The sequence below is a fragment of the Felis catus genome, chromosome C1, assembly GCF_018350175.1.
Source record: "Felis catus isolate Fca126 chromosome C1, F.catus_Fca126_mat1.0, whole genome shotgun sequence".
Lineage (NCBI taxonomy): Eukaryota > Metazoa > Chordata > Mammalia > Carnivora > Felidae > Felis > Felis catus.
The window spans coordinates 4,352,282-4,377,073 of record NC_058375.1 but is presented as its reverse complement, the minus strand read 5'-3'; the positions used below and the strand labels follow the sequence as shown (position 1 = coordinate 4,377,073).

The following is a 24,792-nucleotide window of genomic DNA, read 5'->3' as shown; positions in this document are numbered from 1 at the left end:
TGGCACACGTTCACATACGTATATCAGCTGTGTTTGTCTCTGACGGTCTGCATTCTGGTTATGTATCAGTGCATAACCAATCACACCAAAACTTAGTGGCTCGCGTGAACAATTGGGTTTTCTCTCCTGGTCCTGTGGTTGACCAGACTCAGCTGGATGGTTCTCCCTGGGGGGTCTCCTCATATGGGTGAAGTCCAGTGGCAGCTGGGTCACATTGAAGATGACGTTTGCACTCTTGTGCCTCCCAGGTGGCTCTCCTTCTTCTCCCCCTAACCCCGGCTGGCTTGGGCTTCCTCACGGCCTAGCAGTCTCAGGGGACATAGATTGTCCTGTGTTAGTGAGCTTCCCCAGAAAGCACCTCCAAAGGCCTGAAAGAAGCTTCGAGTCTTCCTGTGACCTAGCTCTGAAGGCGACACCTTCACACCCACTGCACTCTGTTGGACAAAAGCAAGTCCCAGTCCTGTGCAGAATCAAGGAGAGGGCTCTGTGCAAGGGTCACATGCCAGCAGGCAGGACCCACTGGGAGGCCTTCTTTGGATTCTTACTCCCTCACTGTGGCACCACTGTTTTTTCCGAAGAATTGTACCTTTAGTGTTTTTTTTTTCTTTCATGACATTGCCTACCATCTTCTACACTTGTATTTAGTAAATTTGAAATTTTTAACATATTTGATTCTTCTCTGTATACTATAGTATTCTTAATTGAGAAGAAAATAGTCTAAATTCTAAATTTCTACCTTGTGGAGCATATATTTTGGCCCAAGTATTTTCATAGATATTGTCTTTTTGCCTCCATTTGGAATATTTTTCTTTGACACATTTTTTTTTTTATAAACTGTCTTTATTTATGATCTTTTGACTGCTTCATCAAATTTACGTGCCAGCCACAAAGCTGCAGGCAAGGCCTTTTCGTTCCGTTCCAGGATAGAAGATAAATTTAACTAATTAAAGATGACAGCTCCACCCAACGATTCTTACCAAAAATTGAGATATTCCAAAATACCATTATGGAATTTCTAAATGAAAAAAACTGTTGGGGCTCTCTTATGCAGTCTGTCCTTCCTCAGGAGCTCAATTTCAGAGTTACGTGCTTTATTTCCAGTGATTGCAATTTCTTAAATATTTTAAAAGCTACAGGGTTTATTGTGCCATTTTAAAAAGGAGTCCTTTAAAGACTCAGACATTCCTAATATTCAATTTTTAATGCACTGGCACGCCACATTTTTTTGTGTTCAGAATCAGCTTCACAAAAAAAAATTGCTGGTACTCTGCATACGCAAAAATATTTGTACATTTTGACAACTTTAGCTTTTTTTCCATAGGTAGACTATCACAGCTTTTTTTTTGTCTGTTTTATTTTATTTTTTAAGTTTGTTTATGTATTTTGAGAGAGAAGAGGGAGAGCACGAGCAGCGGAGGACAGAATGAGAGAGAATATCCCAAGCAGGCTCCCTGCTGTCAGCTCAGAGCCCAACGCGGGGCTCGAACTCCCCAACCTCAAGATCCTGATCTGAGCTGAAATCAAGAGTCAGAGGCCTAACCGACTGAGCTACCCAGGTTTTGACACGGTTATGCATCTGTGTGCATTGTACCTAATCCCAAGACTGTTTCTACTCCATAGGTCTCTTGATTCAATAAGATACTTGTACTGTAACGCTGTACTTTACCAAAACTGGTATTTGAGTGTCACCACAAAAACAAAATTTTACATTCACAGTGGAACATTCTGACTGGAGTTTACAGTAACATTTTCTCATAGAGTTCCCCCAATTCCCACACCGAGGATGAGGGCAGCACACAACCAGCAAATCTTGGACACCGACAGGGCGTCCGAGAATCCAACTCCATTCTGACACCGTCTACCTGGAGACGGCATCAGATTGCACAGGTTAGGGGTTCAGTCCTCCAACACTGCTCCCACCCCCGACTTCAGATGCCAGTCCCGAGCCCAAGGCCTATGACTGAGGGCTGCCGATTCCAACACGCGCCCCCTTGGGTTCTTTTAATTCTCTAGAGGGGCTTGCAGAACTCAGGAAAACACTTCAGTTTACAAATCAGCAGCCAGAGCGGGGTCTGGGGAATGGGTACGGGGGCTTCTGTGCCTTCTCCAGACACCCTACTCTCCCTGTACCTCCGCTGTGTTCACCAACCCGAAGCTCTCAGAACCCAGTCCTTTTGGATTTTTATGGAGGCCTCATTGTGTAGTCAGACTGACCTAAGTCATTGGCCATTGGCTGATTCAGTCTCTGGCTTCCCCCCCCCCCCCCCCCCCCCCCCCCCCCCGCCCTTGGGTGGAGACCACAAGTCGCCTTCATTAACATAACAAGACACTTTTATCGCCCTCATCACCAGAAATTTCTAGGGTTTCTGGAACTGTGAGCCTGGAACCTTGTGGATGAAGACCAATAATACATTTAGTCATTCAGATGACCAAATATACATTTCTTATAATTCACAGCATTGTACATTTATAATTCTAATCAAACAATTATTAACATTAACTGATTTTCTATTTGAAGCATCTGGTTAACACTCACATAAAAGTGGCATCATGGGGCGCCTGGGTGGCGCAGTAGGTTAAGCGTCCGACTTCAGCCAGGTCACGATCTCGCGGTCCGTGAGTTCGAGCCCCTCGTCGGGCTCTGGGCTGATGGCTCAGAGCCTGGAGCCTGTTTCCGATTCTGTGTCTCCCTCTCTCTCTGCCCCTCCCCCGTTCATGCTCTGTCTCTCTCTGTCCCAAAAATAAATAAACATTGGAAAAAAAAAAAAATTTAAAAAGTGGCGTCATTAGCAACTGCGAGGTTCTTTTGCTACTAGAACGAACACACATACAGCTATGGCTTTATCTTTCATGTGTGCATTACAAACCTTAGAATGGAAAAATAGTGAAATTAACAGAGGAACTACCATTTGATCTGTAAATCCCTGCTGCTGCTACCCTTCACTTCCGGGCATGGTCTTTAAAGAACAATGAACTAACTATTAAAGGAGACACTGGAGTTTAGACTTAATTTTCATGTGGTCTGAGTTAGCACTATGGATGGATGGTCGATGTTGAAAAACATTTCATACAAGTTACAAATTCGTCGACTTACTGAGAAAATGGAAACTGAGTGCTTGTTTTTGTTGTTAAATGTACACTATGTTTAATTTTATTGCTGCCTGAAGAATTTGTCAAGAAAGAATTATCCCCCCCCCAAAACAACAAAACCCCTGCGTATTTACCGAATCAAGAGTTGCCCAGTTTTAAGTGACTTATGAACTAGGAATGGTTTTTATATTTTTTATGATCAAAAAAAATCAAAAGAAAAAGTTATATTTTGAGACATGAAAAATGTATGAAATTCAGATTTCAAGGTGAATGAAGAGAGTTTTACTGGAACCGGAGCACAGCTGGGGTCAGCTGGGTGTGGGCTGTTCTCCTCTACAACAGTGACCGTAGGATCCACAACACCTAAAATAGTCACCGTGGCCCTTCACTGAAAGTATGCCACCGCCTGATTATACCACTCAGTAGGAGGAAAACACTGGCGAGAGTATTCAGACTGCCATCTGATGTAAATATGCAGGAGTTTTGTTATTTTGCGGGAGGTGATACTTTCTTTTTTGATAAATTCTCCACGTAGCAGGACCGCAGGACTGGCCGCCTGTCTCCACCCGTGTTCACATGCACCTGCCGCTGTCCAGGCACACGGCTGACTGCAGCTTCACGCATGTCCCGGGCCAAGGCACAAGCCACCTGCCTGTGTCTCCTACGGCTCACACCCACACTGAGACGGGGAGCTCACCGTGCACCCCACACGCCCCTAGAGGGGACTGTGGCAGATGTCAGGAGTGGAGAGTGAGGGCCTGTCCACCAAACCCAGTCTGGCTTCTTAGTTTAAGTCAACCGCTGACGAGGAGAATACTAGTGATGGTGATGGTAGTACGTTACGTAAACGTGAAAATCTGGGGTAACTGCCAAACCAGCAAAGCTGCAGGATTCGGCTGGTCGTCTCCTGGATCTCCCCCCTCCCTCCCCGTGATGTCCACGGATCAGCCACAGGCAGCAACCCCAGCTCCTCCCAAGCCTTGTGCTGTTAGTGCTCCAGCGTCGTCCTCCCTCGTTCCCCTCTCCCGCCTTTGTTCACATGTCCCCTTCTCAGGGACAGAAACACATGCTCCCACGCTACTTCGGGGGTGGTAGGTGTTCTGGGTCGTGATTGTGGAGGTGGTTTTGCGAGTCTATATGTCTGTCAGAACTCACTGAGCTACGCCCTTTGGGCGGGTGCAGTTTATGTTATTATATGTAAATGAAACCTCAGTGGCGGGGGGGGGGGGGGGGGGGGGGGGGGGGGGCGGGCACCTGGGTGGCTCAGACGGTTGAGCACCTGCCTTTGGCTCCGGTCGTGGTCGTGATCTCACGCTTTATGAGTTCGAGCCCTGTATTGGGCTCTGTGCTGATGGTGTAGAGCCTGCTTGGGATTGTGTGTCTGTCTCTGTCTTTGTGTCTCTCTCCCTCTCTCTCTCTCTCTCTGCTCCTACCCCGCTCGCACCCTCTGTCTCAAAATAAATAAACATTTTTTTAAAGAAAACCTCAAAACAGTTTTTTTTTTTAATGGGCTGCAGGGAACTGAATAAAAACGTGTGCGTGGTCAGATATTTATATGTGGGATTAAGAAATATGCCCATTTGAAAAATCTTATGACAATAAAATAATAAACATTGATTTTCTGAGTGTGGAGCATTTTATGTCAGTCAGCAAATTTTAGCTTCACATTACTTGAGAGAATATGGTGTTCCACTTCTCATAACTTAATTCTCAGATTAATTTTAGAAAGTGAAGGGCACCTGGGTGGTTCAGTGGTTAAGCATCTGGCTCTTGATTCCATCTCAGGTCATGATCCCAGGGGTCGTGGGATGGAGCCTCGCATGAGACTCTACACTGATCACGGAGCCTGCTTGGGATTCTCTTTCTCTTTCTCTCCCTTCCTCTGCCCCTCCCCTGTTCACTCTCTCTAGCTCTGGAAAAACAAAACAAAACAAAACCTGATTTAGAAGGTGGGAAGAGTTTTTCAATCTCCCGTTTGTCCACAATTGATTTTGTGTGCACTTTTTTTTTTTTTTTTAATTTATTTATTTTGAGAGAGAACATCCCAAGCAGGCTGTCAGCACAGAGCCCAACATGGGACCCAAACTCACAAACCGTGAGATCACGACCTGAGCCGAAACCAAGAGTCAGACGCTTAAGTGACTGAGCCCCACAGGCACCCCATCTCTGAAGTTATTTTTAAGTTTTAAAGAGTTTTGAGGTAGTTGTATGATTTAAGAGTGTCTAGACTCAAACATGAACATGCTTGGTCCACATGGCTTGTGTCTAGGTTTCTGCATCCATGGGTTAAATCTAGAGATGATCTAAAATTAGAGCCATGAAGTGGATCCTGTTTGGGCTCTAAAAATCAAATTGCGTAGACTATTTTCCTTTCCCTGACCCTTGTCTTTGGCGCATCATTCACCTGCAGACGCGACTGGTTTTCTGACCCTCGCAGTCGGTGGAGCTGTGCTGCTGGTTGGTGTGAACTGTGACATTCATGCTCTGCGGGCCTCCTGGCGGAGTCTTGCCCACACTCAGTGAACCGCCGGGTGCCAAAGCGTAGATTGTCTTTCGTTCCACAAATACCACCCCTGCTGCTGACTGCTTGTTTTTCTGCCCCAGGGGACCATCAGTGTTGGCATCGATGCCACTGACCTTTTTGATCGCTACGAGGAAGAGTACGAAGATGTGTCCGGAAGTGGCTTTCCGCAGATTGAAATTAACAAGATGCACATATCCCAGTCCATTGAGGTAAAAGCCCAGACTCCCCCCACTCCCAACCCGCCCCCCAGTGCAGTGAAGCTCGGGTTAACGAGGCACAACGTACTGCGCAGCTGTGGTTTTTCTCATCTTTATTTATGAAAGGATGTAATTAGCCACTTAAAAAAAGAGAGAGAGAGAGAGTTCCAGGCACAACCTTGTTTGTTACTGCTTTGCTGACGTGTTAGCAACATGAGTGCCAAGGGACGCTTAGCTTCCAAGGTCGTAGGGCTCCCCCAGCAGAAATGCGAGCAGTCTAAAAGAAGTAGCGGCCAAGTTCAGGATGATTCGGGGCGAGAAAACAGACCTCCATGGGTGATTCCAAGAACCAGTTTTAGTTTTAACGCACACTCTATTGTGTGCAGAAAACGCAATATTCAGCTAAACCCAGGGTCACTAAAATGTCGTCTTTCTACCCACGATTTGGATGTGGCACTGGTGGGCCAGTCTGCTGAGGGTAACAGTAGGTCTCTCTGCCCCCTCAACTCCTATGTTTATCCTCACGTGCATCACACGAAGTCCTAACTCTGGGAAACCGGCCCCTCTGGTGGAGCTTCCAGGGTTAGTACAGCCCTGGATTCAGTCCTTTCCATGGTGCCGGTGGTGAGCAAGACCCGGAGAGGTGCAGCAGACATCCCACGATGGGAGGAGAGACACATGAGGCAGTCACTGTGCAGTCTGATGCCATCGGTACACCGGGAACCAGGATGTAGCCCTGTCTTTCCCTGGTTTTATTTCTAATTTGCCCATTAACACTTTTGTAAAGCATTGCCTCGGTGGCCACGTGCAGTTCAGATGGCCAAGTGGGAGAGAAGTGAACCAGCTGAGGTCATACCGTGCGTCCCTGTACTTGAGCTGTAGGGCACTTGCACCTTTGGCCAGGCAGATACAGCGGATTCCTTAGGCTGCCGTCCTTGTGCTTCCGAGTGCTTGGATTCGTTCGTTACCAGCAGATCTCACTTCCTAGGCACCCTTGACAGCTACAGACACAGCCATCCTCTCCGGAAGCCTCTCGACCCAGAATGGAAATGGAGGGGGTTCCATTAACTTCGCACTTAGACGAGTCACTTCCGCGAAGGGATGGGGAGAGGTAAGAATGTCGACTGGCGGGATCGTGTTGTCCACTGCAAAGTCTTATTTCTGAACATTTATACTCTAAATGCCAACCCTCAAAAAGACCTGGGTTGGTTTCATCATTGTATAAAAGGTGGATGTCAAACTTGCATGAGTTGACTGTCCCCAAGAGAAAAGTCTGTCTCGTGCCTGAGAAGGAATCCTCTGTCTGCTGGACAGCTCAGAGGTAGGACAGAGCAGCAAGATCTCCCTTGAGATGCCACCTTACAGAAATCCAGCCTCGAGAAACTCAGCATCTCTGTTCCCTTCTGGCAGAAACCTGTAGGCTCTTCCCGCCCCCTGCCCAGTTCAGAAGGCAGGTGCTGTGTCCGTGCTCTGCTCCACTGATTGGCGGTCATTTAACAGCCAGCTTTGCTGAGCACGTTGAACTGCGCCAGATGAACACTGAAGAGGTGCCTTGAAAGTCACCCAGACAAGTAAATGAGGCAGCCAGAATCGGCTGGGCCTCCAGGGCTGAGTGAGGGACCACTGATGACTTAGCTCCAGACGCCTGAGGGCTCTCTCCAGTCACCCAGGAGACCCTCAGGCAGTGAAGCAGAGCAGACCGGGAACGCAAGGGAGGGGGGGCTCCCCCGCATCCGACCGCCGTGGGCAGCTGTGCAGATGGCCGTGAGGGCCACAGGGAGCCAGTCTCCCCTTGTGAGCAGCAGAGGCCTGCAGCGTTTTCATTAGAGGGGCTCCTTTCTGAAACGTGCCTCCTTTGGATCTGTGGAAACAGTCCTCCATTTGGCAAAGGTGAGGAAGAGGTGTTAAGAGTCTTCCAGCTCCTACTCTTAGAGCCCTGGCAACGGCCGATGGCAGTGAATGAAAAGGAATTATAACCAGAGGTGCTTACCTGAGACCTGGGTTGCTACTGTGAGAGAAAACACTAACACCTTCTCTTTTTCTCTTTTGAACAGTTAGAATTTGGAGCAGGGGATCTTCAGGGACCTTTATTTGGTCTGAAGCTGTTCCGTAATCTCACGCCAAGATGGTAAATATAAAGAGAGAAATCCTCTTTGTTGGTCCTTGTGGATTAGGAGACTAGAACCTGTGTGTTCTTTTTGCCAAGGTCATCCGGACTTCGCTTTTCTGTCATACAAAGTCACCGGGGGGCAGACCCTGTGGCCCTGGCGTGGGGCCAAGGCAGGGTACCTGTTGCAGAGAGCTCTGGGTTGGCCGGCGCGGGGAGGGGTCGTCTGCTGCTCGTCCCCATCCGGGCCAGGCTAACACTCCATGCTCCGAGGTTTCCTCCTCTGTGGGGATGAGGCCCCTGCCTACGCACTGGGGGCACTGAGGAGCGGGAGAGAGAGACTGGAGGGAAAGCATATTCATGGGGAAGTTGGTCAGTGGCCTGAAATATTTATGAACTTGTGGGGATCGTTTCTTTGTCCTGAGAATGTTTCAAGTTCTGAAAAGGGTCTTTATTAAACAGTGAGAGGGCGTCTGGGTGGCTCAGTTGGTTATGCATCAGACTCTTGATTTCAGCTCCGGTCTTAATTTCAGGGTCGTAAGATCAAGCCCCTCATTGGGCTCTGCACCGAGTGTGCTTAAGATTCTCTCTCCCTGTCTCTGTCTCTCTCACTCTGTCTCACTGTCTCAGAACAAAACACTGAGCACTTGTGAGACTGCCTGGCAGTCAGTGAGATGTGCAGATGCTGGCACTTTAAGGCCCACTCGTAGAACTGTACATCACTCCCCTTCTAGAACCACAGAGATGTCCTTATTTCCCACCTGTGTGAGCTCAGATAAAAGAATTGGGTGGAAGGTGAAATAAAACCTCTTTCTTCTGGAGGAGAAAACAGTTAAAGGAGCCCTGAGATAGGGGCACCTGGATGGCTCAGTCAGTTAAGCATCCGACTTCCACTCAAGTCATGATTTAACGGTTCGTGAGTTTGAGCCCCACATCGGGCTCTGTGCTGACAGCTCAGAGCCTGCATCCTGCTTCGGATTCTGTGTCTCCCTCTCTGTCTGCCCCTCCCCCGCTCACTCTGTCTCTCTTTGTCAAAAATTAAACATTAAAAAAAATTTTTTTAAAGGAGCCCTGAGATAGATAGTCTGTGTTTGCAAAGCAGGGTTTTCACTTGCAGTCGGGTGTCTATCTGCACACCCACCAGGTTCTTCAGGGGAAGACCCGTCCTAAGCTTGTCTGCATCATTCTGTCACCCCTGATGCCAACCCAGAGCACAGGTTCCTGCCCCCACCCTTCACACCAGTCAGGTCCTCTGAGAGGCCTAGGAATCTGTACTTTTATCAAGCACCCAGGTCATCAGACGCACTTAGGAGCCACTTCACTGAGGGAAATCTGTTGGCCATCTCATTCTGGTTGAGCCTCAGAGTGAGTGGTCACCAGGGAGGGGGGCTAGGGCTGGCTGGTTACCAGCCGTTACAGGTTTGGAAACTAAATTTCATCATAGTGCCCAGTAGTTTATGAGACTTGAGAATGCAAATGTGTAGACAGGGATACCAGGGCGTTGATGCAGTGTCTGCTCTTCAGGGTGCCCTGATCCTAGGGTCGGGCTATTTGCAGTCCAGACTAGCGATCAGAAGGTTGGTTTGGGGTGTAGAATCAACCCCGAAAAGGCAGACAGCCTGTGGAGTGTTTTCCGTCTCCCAGTGCCTGCCTGCCTGCCTGCCTGCCTGGCCGATCTCTGTCTCGAATTGGTCTCTCTGTGTAGGACGTGCTGGATAAAAATACTAAATTGTATTACTTTAATTAAACAGGAATCTCAGTCTTTACAGTTTGATTCTTCTATTTTTTTTTTAAATTTTTTAAAAACATTTATTTATTTTTCAGAGAGAAACAGAGCATGAGCCGGGTAGGGGCAGAGAGAGAGGGAGACACAGACCAGGCTCCAGGCCTCGAGCTAGCAGCACAGAGCCCGACGTGGGGTTCAAACTCACGAACCATGAGATCGTGATCTGAGCCGAAGTTGGACGCTTAACCGACTGAGCCACCCAGGCACCCCTACAGTTTGATTCTTTTAAATGTCACTGTTTTAGGCTTTAGTCTGTCTCCTCCCTGTTTGCCTCCCCTGACCCCGCTGTGGCTGAAGCAGAATAACACAGCTGTCACCTGGTGTGACTTGAGAGAAGCCAGGGAAAGTTTGGATTAGGGGCCCTGTAGAGAGGAGGAGTAGTGTCTTAATTCATTTGGGCATGAGCGGTTACTGAAAGTTTGCAAGAACACTGTGATCACAGCTGTCACGTTTATTATTACTTAATGCAACAGTGACGCCTTGCAAGCTTAGGAAAGAGACTTTGGCAATCTGGTAGATACTGGGCTGTTTACTGAGTCGAACGGCTGTTTGCTCACCTTTTAATGCTTTGGGTAAAGTGTGAATTCCTTTGTTTTTGAAATGAAATACCTTTTTTTAACCAGAAGATGGGGCTGACTCCTTTGGAAACCAACTTCTGAGGCCTTTCAGGGCAAGTCGTTTACTGTACTGGCTTCTCATGTGCACGGCCATGGGTGGACACAGGAGTCACATGGGCAGTCTTGGAAAAAATACACTGATGCCTGGTCCCCCACCCCAAAACTCTGACCTCATTGGTCTGGGGTGGTCTCTGGGTAAGGGGTCCTCTAACTTTGCTGCACATTAGAATCACTTGGCAAGCTTTAAAAACACTCCAGGCCTGTAAATCAGCTCCCTGGGGCATGGGAGCTGACCATCAGTACTTTTTAGATTGGCCAGGTGATTCCAGTGTGTAGCCAGCAGTGGGACCTGCCCGCCCGCCCGGCCTTCGCTTCCCCTGCTCCCGCCCTGACATGATTCTCAGCTGCAGTCAGATTAGACCCACTGGTTTTCAGAACGAGGACATTCAGGGGACTCTTTGGCTGTAGTTACAGTCAGCATAGGATGGGGCGGGCAGTACACATCAGCAGGGAGGGTTACTAGGAAGATTACAGCAAGGCGTCTTCTCGCTCTCTGTCTCTCAAGGACAGGCTCAGTGTCCTACTTTCCTTTGGGCCACTGGCTCGGGGATTCATGGACGGGAGGGTGAGCAGGGTCTTAGCCTGGCAGAGAGGAAGGGACCAAGAACGGCTGAGAACCAGGTGTGTCATCCAGGACCCTTTCGATCTGTGTGTCCCCCCAGCTTTGTGACGACAAACTGTGCTCTGCAGTTCTCCTCCCGTGGGATCCGGCCTGGCCTTACCACCGTCCTGGCCCGGAACCTGGACAAGAACACTGTGGGCTACCTGCAGTGGCGGTGGGGTATCCAGTCGGCCATGAACACTAGCATCGTCCGGGACACCAAAACCAGCCACTTCACGGTGGCTCTGCAGGTGAGGACAGAGCCGCCCCCTCGTGTGTCCCTTACGTCCCTCACCCGGATCTGAGCACCCGTGGGGGCCCTGGGGGGCAAGTTCTGTTCACACGCACTCAGTGTCGAAATGCTGTTGTTGTTCTCAGGCTCCCGGGGTAACTGTGTTCCAGTTACCCTAAAGCAAAATGCCCTTTTCACATCTTCTAGTAGGAGAAGCCCACAGAATCAGGGTGAGAAAGAGCACAGGTTGGGAAGCGACCCCCCAGAGCAGCAGAGTTATGCACTCAGATGCCACTGTGGCGGGCAGGAGCACAGGGTGTGAGAGGACCCGCCCCCCCTCAGCCCTCACCACCTGCTGCCGTGTGAGAATGCGGGCTCCTTGTCGCAGAACGTTTTCTTTCCGTGAGAAGTCAGGAAACTGGGTTTTTAAGTGAACTCTCCCAGCTTTTAAATATTGGCCTCTAATAAATCACACTCAGACCGCGGCCCCTGCCTGAGAGGCTGCCCGGGAAGGGAGCTCCGCGGCCGGTGTGCGCACAATACCCACCTTCCCGCAGAGTCGCGGCCGCTAGCCCTGCCTTCTCTCCCTGTGTCTTCCCAGCTGGGAATTCCTCACTCCTTTGCACTGATCAGCTATCAGCACAAATTCCAGGATGATGATCAGACTCGCGTGAAAGGATCCCTGAAGTAAGTCCTGGCCCGGCTGACCGGAAGCAGGCCTGCTGCATGTGGTATGGGGGCTTCCAAATGGCGGGCCGGACATGACCATCCCGCGGTCCCTGCCCTGAGGAACTTGAGTCTCGTGGAAGAACTGCGCCCCTGGGTGTCACTCGTGATCCCCTCCGGGTGGGGGTGGGGAAGGCGAGAAGGAAGGACAGGAGGGGGTGGGGTGGCCTCGAGGGGCCCGACTTGCTCAGGCCAGGCCGCATGCTCCCTGCAGGGCCGGCTTCTTCGGGACGGTGGTGGAGTACGGAGCGGAGAGGAAGATCTCCAGGCACAGCGTCCTGGGCGCGGCTGTCAGCGTGGGAGTCCCTCAGGGCGTGTCTCTCAAAGTCAAGTAAGTTGAACTGGATCTTTCTGGCCCAGGCTTATCTGGCAACTTGTAACTCACCTGGGCTTCACCCACCTTAAGGATGAAAGAGACTTTGCTTTGTGATTATGTTCTTAAAGAGACGGTTGCTTCTGTCTCGGGCGGGTAAGCAAACGTCAGGGAGTCGCTCAGGGTCTGAGTCTGTGGTCGTGCTCCTTGGCCCGCCTGCATCTCTCCCTCCCCAGAGGCCCCCGTGCCGGCCCCACCCGCCCACTCATCGACAGGTCACACGTGTGACGCGTACAGGGTCGCCATCAGCGGATGCGGCAGCCGCGTCTCCCTCGGGACCAGAGCACTGCTGCCCACACCCTTCACCGCTGCTCCGGTGGCGCTCCTTCCAGCCTCTCCCTGCCGCCTCGGTTACCTGACCGGCTGGCTGCTGCTAAATGGCAGCATCAGGGCGGGACCCCAGGCTCCGTCTGTGCAGACTCCCTCCGCAGGTGGCCGCATACCTTCCTGCACTGACAGCTCACGTTTGCAGCCCCAGCCTGGCCCTCCCCCACACCTGCAGCCCCTATATCCCAGATCACTGCTCGCATCCCCCGGACATCCTGTCTCGACTCTCGATGCTTCCAAAGCTGCTCTGCCCAGAGCCTCCCTGTGCCGGTCGTGAGAGCCCCAGCCTTCGAGGTGTTCTGTGCGAAACCTTGGAGTTGGCCTTGGCCGCTCTTTTTCCCCACACTCCAAAGTTAATGTATCTCAAAACCCACCTGGGCTGTCCTCGGGAAGCATCTCCTGAGTGGGGCCGTTCCTCACATGCTCTCTGCTCCCACTGTCTCGTGTCTGAGTTATTGCTCTGTCCTCCTGGCCCACGTCCTTCACCCCCTGGTGACCCTTATCTCCACACGGGCAGAGCATGTAGGTCAGTGTCTGTCACTCGCTGCTCAAACCGTCAGTGATTCCCCTCAATCCCTGGCCAAAGCTAGAGTCCTTCAGGACTCTCCGTGATCAGGCCCTCACTTCCTGCTGACCCCTCCTCTCCCATATACCCCTTCTCCACTCCAGCCGCCCTGGCCCCTGCGCCGCTCCAGAGAACAGCAAGCCCACTCCTGCAACCAGACTGTGAGTTGCTCTTCCTTGGTCCCCAGATGCCAGCACGGCTGGATCCTTTGATTCCCTCGGGGCTCTGCCCAGAGGTCACCTGGGCAAAACCATCCCTCATCACCCTGTAAGAGCTGTACCCCTCACTTTGCCCCAGGCAGACCTTTTCTGTTTAACCCTGTCTGTCCTCCACTGCACCACCTCCCTCTGATCAGCCGTCCACCTCGCCGGCCCTCATCAGGAGCTCTTTAACTTTGTTGTATTCTGTACGGTACTCCTAGAGCCTAGAACACAGCCTGGCACTCGAGAGAAACTCTGCAAGAGAGAGAGAGACAGACAGGAAGCAGATCATACCTCATCACGGTGTGGGAGGAGAGCCACAGCGGGCCACCAGTATCAGAGCCGCGTCGGGCCTCTCCCCTCTCAGTGATCTGAGGCCCCCTGAGACTTAATAAAGAGCACACAGAGAGCTGACAGAATTTTATTCTCAAATTGGGACCGCTGACGAGACAGTTCTCTGATTCCGTTTCTGTTTTTAAACACGTGTGCCATGCAGGTATTACATGACACAATCTGAATTCTCATCCCAAGAGTGCCGCTCTGCCTCTCGGAAAGAAACATTTTCATTTCGTTTCAGCTGAGTTCCCCGTGTCAGCAGGCTGAAGTGTCCAGACTGTATTGTTGTATAAACCAAAGTTTTCCAGAAGGCCCTGGAGTTCAGCAATAACATGTGATCTGACTTTGCTAACTCTTCTCTTATGTTCTGTTTATTTGGTGAATGACAATAATTTTTGAATGTTAAACCAACCTTACATTCCTGAGGAAAATTCTTGATATCATAATGATATCATAATGATCACGATATAATACTTTTTATATATTGCTTGATTTGGTTTACTAATATCTTACTAAGGATTTTTCTGTGGTTTTTTTTGTAAGTTTTTTTTTATGTTTATTTATTTTTGAGACAAAGAGTGAGCCGGGGGGGGGTGGGCAGAGAGAGAGGGAGACACAGAATACGAAGCAGGCTCCAGGCTCTGAGCTGTCAGCCCAGAGCCCAATGCAGAGCTCGAACCCACAAATCGCAAGATCGTGACCTGAGCCACCCAGGCACCCCTGTATCTATGTTAAGGGACACTGATGGTAATTTTCTTTTTCTGTTATGTGTTTCTCAGGTTTTAGGATGAGTTATGGCAGCCTGATAAAGTGAAGTGTTCCTTCACTTTACTTAGGAAGTGTCACACTTCACTTAGGAAGTGTTCCTTCTTCCTCTGTTTTCCGGGAGGGCTCGTGTAAGAATGATTTATTCCTTAAGTTTCCTAGAATTCACTAGAGGAAAGAGCAGAGACTGAAGGTTCTTTGTAGGGAGGTTTCTGAGAATGGATTCAGTGCCTTTAATAAATCCGGGACTTTTCCAGTTTTCTCTTTCATCTCATGTCAGCTTTGTCACTGTGTTTTTCAGAATTTGTCGGTGAATTCAGCCGGTGAATTTCTTAGCATGAAGTTGCTTATAATATGCCTTATCCTTTTAATGTCTGTAGTTCTCCGTAGATGAGCCTTCATTCCTCACGTTGGTAATTTGTGTTCTTTCTACCTTTTTTGTAACCAGTCTGGCCGGGGCACTTAACTTTCAAAGAACCAGCTTTGGCTTTGTTAATATTCTCTATTGTTTATCTGTTTTCTATTTCTTTATTCTTTATTCTTTTTTCTACGTATTTTGGTTTCACATTGCTGCTTTTTCCAGCTTTTTAAAGCCCAGCCTTACGTTACTAATTTGACATCTTGCTTCTTTTCTAATATAAACTTTTGAGGCTTCACACACTGCTTTGCTCCATGCCACAAATTTGGATATGCTGTATCGTTATCATTCAGTTCAAACTGTTTTCTAATTTTACTTTTAGAAATGTATTGCTTAATTTCTAAATATTTGGGTTTTTCTGTATATCCGATTAATGATTTCAGTTTAATCTTATTTTGGTCAGAGAATGTTCTGGTCAGAGAATATTCTGTATGGTTCCAGTCATTTTAAATATATGGAGACTTGTTTCATGCCCCACCATGTAATTGACCTTGGTGATCATGTGCACTCGAAGAGAACGTGTATTCTGCTGTAGTTGGATGCAGCATTCTTTAAATACCCGTGGGTCAGGGGGTTTGACAACATTCACCAGAAATCAGAAGTTCTAGGACTTCACGGATTTGGGCAGATTTCTATCAGGTGCTAAGAAAGTGTTAAAATGTCCTGCTATGAGTGTGGAATCCTCGGTTTCTTCCCCAGTCAGTTTTGGCTTTGTGTATTTTATCTCGAGCAGCGCTCTTTGGAACCACCATCACAGTCAAGACCTAGAACATTTCCATCGTGTCCAGAAATTGCCTCTTGGTCTTTGTGTGGTCTCCCAGGCCCTGGCAACCACTGCTCTGTTTCCACTCCCTATATTTTCACCTTTTTCAAAATGCCATATGATTGGATTCATACAGTGTGAAGCTTTTTGTGCTTCTTCCGTGAGTATAGTACTTTTGACATTGTCCTGTTTGTTTTTTTAATGAATCCCTCTCTTTTTTTTTTAATGTTTATTTACTTTTTTTTATTTTTATTTTTTTATAATTTTTTTTAACGTTTATTTATTTTTGAGACAGAGAGAGACAGAGCATGAATAAGGGAGGGGCAGAGAGAGAGGGAGACACAGAATCGGAAGCAGGCTCCAGGCTCTGAGCCATCAGCCCAGAGCCCGACGCAGGGCTCGAACTCATGGACCGCGAGATCATGACCTGAGCTGAAGTCGGATGCTTAACCGACTGCGCCACCCAGGCGCCCCAAATGTTTATTTACTTTTTGAGAGAGAGAGAGAAAGAGAGCAAGCCAGTGAGGGGCAGAGAGAAAGAGAGAAATCCCAAACAGGGTCTGTCCCGTCAGCATGGAGCCCAGTGCGGGGCTCGAACTCAAGAACCGTGAGATCGTGACCTGAGCCAAAACCAAGAGTCAGACACTTAACTAGCTGAGCCACCCAGGCGCCCCTGCCCTTACTGTTGCATACGTCAGTAGTGTGTCCTTTATTTTTATCGCTGTTTGGAATGACATTGTTGATGTACCACAGTTTATCTGCTTATCAGTTTAAAGATACTTCATTTGGGGGCGCCTGGGTTCCTCAGTCGGTTACGCATCCAACTTCAGCTCAGGTCATGATCTCATAGTTCGTGAGTTCGAGCCCTGCGTGGGGCTCCGTGCTAACACCTGGAGCCTGGAGCCTGCTTCAGATTCAAGGTCTCCCTCTCTCTCTGCCCCTCCCCCGCTCATACTCTCAGTCTCTCTCAAATATTAACAAACATTAAAAAAAGGGTTTTTTTTAATAAACATATTTCATTTGTTTCCAATTTTTACCAACTGCAAATAAAGCCAGTGGACCTTCAGATGCAGGTTTTGTGTGAACAGAAGGTTCCATCTCTCTTGGGTGAACACCTCGGAGCACACCCGCTGAGCCGAAAGTAGGTGTGTGTTCCACTTGGTGAGAAAGTAGCCAGCTACTTTCCAGGTGGTGGCTTCGTGTTACTTCCCCAGCAGTGGCCTGCCATGAGAGTGAGAGAGTGAGAGAGAGAAAGAGGGAGAGAGAGCGAGCGCTCGCTCCGGCCGCTCCGCACCCTCGCCGCCTGGGCCCCTCGCCTTGCGAGCACTCGCTGCTGCAGCAGGTCAGGTGTATGAGTGTCTGCCTGACGCCCACGAAGCTGGGCATCTCCAGGTGCTTGTTTGCCATCCATCCTTTTTACTTTTTTTTTTCTTTTAAGCAAAGTCTTCATTCAGATCTTTTGTCTGTTTTCGGGTTGTTTGGTCTCTTTTTTTTTTTTTTCGTTTGGTTTTTTTTTCTTTGCCTGTTCTTCGTCAATTCTGGAGTTGCGTTTCTTCCGAAGGATGTTGTCCTTTAACAGATTTGTTCTTTCAGTGCTCTGAAGATGTTATTCTACTGGTTTCTGGCCTCCATTCTTTCTGATGACACATCAGTGGTCATCTGAATCATTATCCCCCTGCATGTGATGTCTTTTTTTTTTTTTTTCTGGCTATTCACCTTTCTGTTCTGTTTTTTTGTTGTTTGTTTTTCACTTTTGTTCTTCAACAGTCCACACCTAAAATGTACCTACATGTGTTTTTGCTATATTTATGCTGCTTGCGGTTTGCTAAACCTCTTGCATCTGTAAATTTATTCCTACATGAAATTTGGAACTTTTAGGCCATTAATTCTTCAAATATTTATTCCTGCCCCACTCTCTTTCTGGGACCCTAATTACTTAAACTCTAAACCTCTTGAGGCTCTGCCCATTAGTCTTCAGTATTTTTTTTTTCTCTTTGTTCTTTGTATTGGATAATTTCTGTTGATCTGTCTACAAGTTCACAGATGTCTGTCCTCTCCAGTCTGCTGTTCAGGCCATGCACTGAATATTGTCTTTGAGCATAAAGAAGCTGCTTTCTAAAATCCTTATCCAGGGGCACCTGGGGGGCTTAGTCGGTTAAGCATCCAACTTCGGCTCAGGTCGTGATCTCATGGTTCGTGAGTTTGAGCCCCACGTCGGGTTCTGTGCTGACAGCTCAGACCCCAGAGCCTGCTTCGGATTCCATGTCTCCCTCTCACTCTCTGCCCCTCCCCTGCTTGCACACTGCCTCTCTCTCAAAAATAAACAACGTTTTAAAACAATAAAATACTTATCTGCTAGTTCCAGCATCTGGGTCGTCTGGGTTTGGTCTTAGTTCATTATCTCTTTCTCTTGTATATCTAGATGTATAGAGTGGTTTATATTATTGTGGGTAGGGCCACCTGGGTGGCTCAGTCGGTTAAGCGGCCAAGTTCAGCTCAGGTCATGATCTCACGGTTCGTGGGTTCAAGCCCCGCGTCAGGCCCTGTGCTGACAGCTCAGAGCCTGGAGCCTGATTCAGATTCTGTGTCTCCCTCTCTCTCTGCCCCTCCCCAACTCACACTCTGTCCCTGTCTCTGTCTCTTAAAAATAAATTAAAAATAAATAAAATTTAAAAAATTAAAACATTAAAAACAAATACAAATATACTATGGGTATTGTGAACAGTACATGGTAGAGACTCTGTAGTCTGTTATGATTCCCAAAGAAGCGTTAATTTTTCCTTTTTAAGGTAATTAATTTGGCTGAAGTCAGACTGCAAACTGGGACTCACCTGTGTGGCAGCAGCTAGGCCAGCACAATTATTTCACTGTCCGCTAAGGCCATGGATAGACCAGGGACCGCTGGGGGTTTGTGCCACATATATACCAAGAATTTGGGGTTCCCCATCTCTGAGTCCCCTTGTTGGAGGGCCCCTCTTCCCGTCTGCTGTGGTTGCCTCCAAACTCTGAGCGCTGGGTCTGCAATCTCCTAGAACCACAGAGTTCTTTCCAATGTTACCTGGCCACCCGTAGCCCGCCGAGACCTGTCCTCAGGCTAAAAGCTGTTAACGAAAACCGGGAAATTTCCCAGTGCTCTTCCTCGCTCTAGACTTTCAGGGTCCTGTGTCCCCACCGCTCTGCCCAGAGATCTTGTTAGTGGCCGGAGTTCGCAGGGGTTCCCTGTGGGGTGACTGCTCCCAGAGGCGCTACTTGACCGTTCCTGGACGCGGAAGCTCTTGAACTTGCCACCTTTGGAAATCTTCACAAGCTTCTCTCATTTCGATAAATTGAGGGCTGAGATGACCCTGCCTCCAGGACCCCTGGAGGTGCGCGCTCCCGTCTTCTCGGGCCACCTTCACTCTGGTCACGTGGTTGTCGTTGCTTTGCCCTTGAGGTTAGCAGATAGTGTGACCTTTCTTCCGTCACAGACTGCAAATCCAGCAACTGCGCTTTGGAATCGAGAGCAGAAGGTGTGTCGCTCACGAAGCCAGTGGGCTCCGGGTTCCTCATAACTGGTGGTGTTCAGTGCGTCTCTTTCCGTGACTGCGGTCTCCGTAACCCTGCCCTGGAAACGTGACTCCTCTGGGCGTTCTGTTTTGTTTTTGTTTTCAGGTTAAACAGGGCCAGTCAGACTTACTTCTTCCCTATTCATTTGACGGACCAGCTCCTTCCCAGCGCCGTGTTCTATGCCACCGTGGGGCCACTCGTGGTCTACTTCGCTCTTCACCGCCTGGTCATCAAGCCGTACCTCAGGGCTCAAAAAGAGAAGTGAGTTCAGAGCATGTCACGGGCACGTCCGTAGACAACTCTGTGCTTCGGTTTTCCTGCCTTTTAGACGGAGATGATGATACTAGAACCTACTCGGGGTTGTTAGGAAAATTCCATTAACTAATCCGTGTAAAGGCCCAGCATGGTGTCCGGTCCGTAGTAAGTGCTCAGTACTGGCTCTTCTCACGGCGGTACTGCTGCCGCGGGCCCATCGCTCCTCCTTCCTACTTCCAGAAAGGGAAACTGGTTTACAAAATTGTGCAGACTGTGCACCACCAGTACAGGAGACAGAGCCACCGGTCCCCATCTTTTTGTGGCACTGAGTTCAGGAGGAGTGGGTTTGCGTTCTTACATATAGGCGCGCATTGACCAGAGTCTCTGAAGTTACAGAAACGTTTATTTGTTTTGCAGTTGCTTGTAGATAACCCACTGGAACATTACACCCAGTCTGAGAGGTGGTGTAGACTCGTAACTTACACCAGTCTGAGGTAGTAAGTCATTGAGCTTAGAGATTCTCCTCTGTGGGGCCCCTCTTAGCGTTTGAATCACTGGAGTTCGGGGCCCTGATTCCCCAGGAGGCTCCTCGAGCAAAGATCGTGTGGGGTCCAGTCTTCTGAGGGGACGGGTGTATGCTACCCCGAGTCCCTGTGCTTTGCTGCAAGAAAGTATATTTTGTATCCAAAGCAGTAAGTATTGTCCCGCCCAGAGCGTTACGTAGCAGTCCAGAAGGCGGCATCCCCCGTGGCCCTCGCCTCTCTGGCCGCTCACTGTGCTGAGATTCTTGTCGGGTGGGGGCCTCTTCGCACAGCAGTGGGCTTCCCGGGCGCTCCGGTGCGGAGGGCGGGCAGAGCCGTCCAGGGACGAGAGAAGGGGAAGCTGCAGAGGCCTAAAATGAACAGACTTGCCTGAGACTGTCTTGGAAATATTTTCTAAGGCTCCGGAACGAGGCGTGCAGGAAGATCTCCGACTGTTCGCTGGGCGCCGGGCCAGCCAGGGGCTCTCCTGCCTCCCTCCACGCTAACATGTGCCTTGTGTTTTTCTCACTTGAGGGAGTTGGAAAAGCAAAGGGAAAGCACAGCCACTGACATTCTCCAGAAGAAACAAGAGGCGGAAGCTGCCGTAAGTGCCGTAGAGACACGAGCCGGAAGTCCTCCTGCTCCAGGGGCCTCCGGATGTCGCCGCACAGAGCAGACCGCGCTGCGGGCCCCGCTCCCTTTGCCGGCCCGCACGCCTGGGACCCGGGCTCCGGGATCACCTCACGCTCTGCGTGTGGGCCTCCAGGGCCAACGGCTTCACTGGTCATTTTAGTCTCTGTATTGCTTATGGGACGCACTGCCGGGAACTTCAGTCCCTGTCCTACAGATTAGATGCACTTACCCTCAAAAGGCATAACGAGGTTTTCTAAGAACTGGAAGGTACTGTCTTCCTTTTCTTCCCTGTACGTGAATTGTTTCTATGTGACCTCACAGAGACTCCCAGCCTAAGTGTAGGGGTACCGTCGGGTTCTCCGAGAGCAGAGGAGGGGCTGAAGCGCAGCCAGGCCCGGGACTATAGCTCTGCACAGGGACGCAGGGCCCGGGGAGGGCCCTGGGTGGCCATCCTTGTTCTTTGCAGGTCCGGTTGATGCAAGAATCTGTCCGAAGAATAATTGAGGCGGAGGAGTCCAGAATGGGTGAGAAGGCGTGGCCTCTCTCAGGGCAGGGTGGGCGCCGGGGGTCTCGAAGGAGCACCCTGTTCTCACGGTCCGGCTGTGCGAGGGGTGCCCGGCCGAGACCTGCCTCTGCTCAGACTGAGCCCGTCCTCAGGGCTCATCATCGTCAACGCCTGGTACGGCAAATTCGTCAACGACAAGAGCAAGAAGAGTGAGAAGGTGAAGGTGATCGACGTGACTGTGCCCCTCCAGTGCCTGGTGAAGGACTCGAAGCTCATCCTCACCGAGGCCTCCAAGGTACAGCACGCGCCCACGGGGTTCGGTCAGGAAGGGCCTTTGGGGAGGGGGCACAGCCTGGCGCCTCGGAGCGGCCGTTCCATCGCAGCGGAATCCCTCGTGCTGCCGGCACTTGCTGTGCGGGGTGCGGCCCACGCCCAGGTTCTGTTTACACTGGAGCTAATTCCTTCGTTCGTTCACGCAGCAAGTGTCCATTAGTGTTTATGGAGCACCTACCATGTGGCAGGTAGAGCAGTGAACAAAATCTACGTCCTGCCTTCATGCCTACGTTCTGCGTGCCCCTTGCCTTTTTCCAGAAAGAGCGTGAGCTCTCCTGTGACACGTTTGACACACCCTGGAGCCCGGGACGGGGACAGTAAAGGCAAATTAAAATGCAATTAGCTCCGGCCAGACGGGAGAGCTAGCGTGGGACAGGGGGGGTCTGTGTTGAGAGAGAAGTCTAGGCCCACGTAGGCTGCTTTCTGACATTCTCAGGCACCAAAGTTTGCCTCTTGCGTGGGCGGCTCCCGAGGGAAAGTCCAGGCCCGTCCACACTGCGCCTTCAGGTGGCAGCGGACAGCCGCGGTGCTGGGTTTTAAATGACCACCTCAAGTCAACTCGAGTGAGACTGTGTCTGTTACAGGCCGGGCTGCCCGGGTTCTATGACCCGTGTGTAGGTGAGGAGAAGAACCTCAAAGTGCTTTACCAGTTCCGCGGCGTCCTGCACCAGGTCATGGCGCCAGACGGCGAGGCGCTTAGGATACCAAAGCAGTGTGAGTAGCCGCGCCTTGGCCGGCGCGGGCCAGGGAGAGGCCCTCAGCCACTGATGGGGACCGGGACATCGAGGTGGATGACAGCCACCTTCCCTCTGTTACCGGCCTGGGAGCGATGACTTGTCAGAGCCTGGGACGCGCTGCCCGGCGGAGGGGTGGCGGCCCTTCCCCGGGGGGGTCTGAGTGAGCCCGTGGCCTGGAAGCTGCAGCCTGGGTGGCCGGGTAGGAAGCAAACCCGGCTGCTCCTGTGCTCCGGAACCGGTTGATTGTCGAGCGCCTTGCACGCTGCTCAGCCGGAGGCCAGGCGGCCTCTGGGCAGCGGATGGCAGAGCCCCCAGTGGAAGGAGGGCGTGGGGACAGTTGCCTTTTGATACATTCAGTTTGTCTCTTACAGCTCACAGGATTGATACAGACGGATAAACTGCTTGAGAAACCAGATTTCCAAGAGGCTGCAAAAAATCTTTTCCCGGGAGTCTACAAATTCGGAAGCAGGGAAAAAACCCAGACATCAGATGTGTTTATTTTATATTACTCCTATAGAAGGTGGTACCGTATCAATTATGTGGAGGGACACACAGACACCCCGCTTTCATGGGTGCTGTAGGTAGGACTCGGGCAGCCCCACCTGGACCAGAGCCGCAGCGTGGCCTGTGGCTGTTTTCCCAAGGATCATGTCCCCGGAGGGAAGGGCCCTCGGCCCCCACCCCAGCCCATCCCCAGGTTCCTGAGCCCGAGGGCTGACTGCAGCCACCCAGTAGCTCTCAGTCTGTCTTGAGGTATTTATGAAATGTCCTGCCTCACACATAGGACTGTGAACTACTTTTCCTAAAATCCACGGAGCATGGAAAACAAAATGGAAAAGAAGGAAGGCGTTCTCATGAGTCTCACGAGCAGAGGCCTCCAGAACAAGTGAGCGTCTGTCCGGTCAACTTCCCCAAAACCACTTTTTCCTGCTGAAATATTATTCAGTGAATCTGGAGAGGATTGTGTGGGTTTATAAATCTGCTTTTTATCTCAGAACGAATGGTTTTGGAAATTAGTGTCTTTTTTCCCCCCTCCCAGAACTTCTCGAATCATTCCACTGGCAGATGGCTTGGGACAGAGCGGTATAACCCCCGGTCCCAGGGTCCATCCCTGTCACAGGTCACTTCCTCCCAGGAGCCACCCGTGTCCTTGTGGAGAGAGGCAGGTGCGAGCTAAGCCATCCGCCGTCCCTCTCAGCCTGCCCCCCCCTCCCCGCCCCCCACGGCTCAGCCTGACCTGCCTTTGCCCCCCACACTGGAGCACCGGAGCAGGGAGGAGAGGGGGAGCCCGGGCGGAGACCCTGGCCCAGGTACGTGCCAAATCCCAAGCGCAGGGAGAGCCAGGCCGGCCTCGCTTGCTCTCTCACTCACAGCCAGCAGGTGGCGCTGCTGCTCCCACACCGCCTCATGGGGTCCGGTGTCCGCCCCCCTGGGTCCTCTTCCCTCACTCGGTTCGCTCTGTGGATGCAGAATACTTAGGAGCCGGGATGCTCCTGAACAGCCCGGAGTGTTGACCAAGAGTCACCGCTGAGCAAAGAGGCCCCCCTGGACGGTGGTGGCCGTGACAGCCCCCTGCAGCTGTCGCTGAAGTCAGGCTTCACTCCCCAGCGCCGGTACCGGAGTAATCGCTAACACCCCTCTCCTCCAGTTTTCAAAAACAGTTCAGGTTGTCCAATTCTGTAATATTTATCTCTCTTTCAAAAAGTTTTCCTCTGAGCTGCTGCTCTGAATGTAAATCGTGCAATAAGCGTGGTGTGAAACATCAGACTTTGGGGCGCGGCCGTGCGCTCCCTCCGCGGCAGGTGGCTCGTCAGGGCACCGATTCTCGCAATTTTGTTTGAAACGGACTGTACGGAAGGCGCTCTCTTATCGTAATAAATCTTTCCTGAAAACGGGATAGTGTTTTAATGCATCTTGTGTGTTCATTTTCAGGGATGGGCAAAATAAAGTAAGTGCCCCCCCAAAGCCTCATTCCATCCTTTATTCTTTGTTATTTAAACCACATTTTTAACAGTTCTTTTTTATTTTGAAAGAGCCAGGGAGGGGCAGAGAGAGAGCAAGAGGGGAAATCCCACAAACCGTGAGATCATGACCTGAACCAAAATCAAGAGTTGGATGCTTAACCTGCTGAGCCACCCAGGTACCCCTTTAACTACTTTTTTAACCGTGAGGCCGAACTTGAAGCCATGATTCAGTTTTACACATTAGACATTTGCCCAAGAAACGGGAGTCAGGACATCACTTAGGATCGTTTTCCCGTTTGTTGTTTTTGTTTGGTTTTTTTATTAAAGTCACCTTTTCTCATAGCCAAAGGTGGTCATGCCCTGGCCTTCCTGCGCTTCAACAGGAAACACGAAGTCAGTCTTCTCAGCAGCCACAAAGGACGGGAGGAGAGAGGGCCTCCAGCTAGCGCCTCCAGGTCTCTTCCCACCGCTCTGAACACAGAGCCCTCCTGTGAAACCTTCCATAAGCCACAATGGCTGGCATAAAGCGAAGAGCCAATTACTGTTCGTTTGTATGGAAACGTTCTGAGCATTCCCAGGTCCAAAAAAACCGTCCCAGGTTTTTCAGACAC

At 50.4% G+C, this 24,792-nt stretch overlaps 1 protein-coding gene across 2 annotated transcripts in view; it reads left to right on the top strand.

Annotated features, from left to right (window-relative positions):
• Window positions 1-24,114, top strand: part of DNAJC11 (DnaJ heat shock protein family (Hsp40) member C11) — a 70,651-nt gene extending 46,537 nt beyond the window's left edge. For both annotated transcript variants that reach the window (XM_023258046.2, XM_023258047.2), the window contains 12 exons: window positions 5,695-5,823; window positions 6,800-6,922; window positions 7,866-7,939; window positions 11,044-11,233; window positions 11,816-11,901; window positions 12,155-12,271; window positions 19,339-19,494; window positions 20,544-20,613; window positions 21,109-21,166; window positions 21,300-21,442; window positions 22,065-22,194; window positions 22,589-24,114. In XM_023258046.2, coding sequence (XP_023113814.1) covers window positions 5,695-5,823; window positions 6,800-6,922; window positions 7,866-7,939; window positions 11,044-11,233; window positions 11,816-11,901; window positions 12,155-12,271; window positions 19,339-19,494; window positions 20,544-20,613; window positions 21,109-21,166; window positions 21,300-21,442; window positions 22,065-22,194; window positions 22,589-22,614 — 1,302 coding nt within the window. In that variant the 3' untranslated portion in view covers window positions 22,615-24,114. The remainder of the gene's footprint in view (window positions 1-5,694; window positions 5,824-6,799; window positions 6,923-7,865; window positions 7,940-11,043; window positions 11,234-11,815; window positions 11,902-12,154; window positions 12,272-19,338; window positions 19,495-20,543; window positions 20,614-21,108; window positions 21,167-21,299; window positions 21,443-22,064; window positions 22,195-22,588) is intronic.
• The last annotated feature ends 678 nt before the right edge of the window (window positions 24,115-24,792 follow it).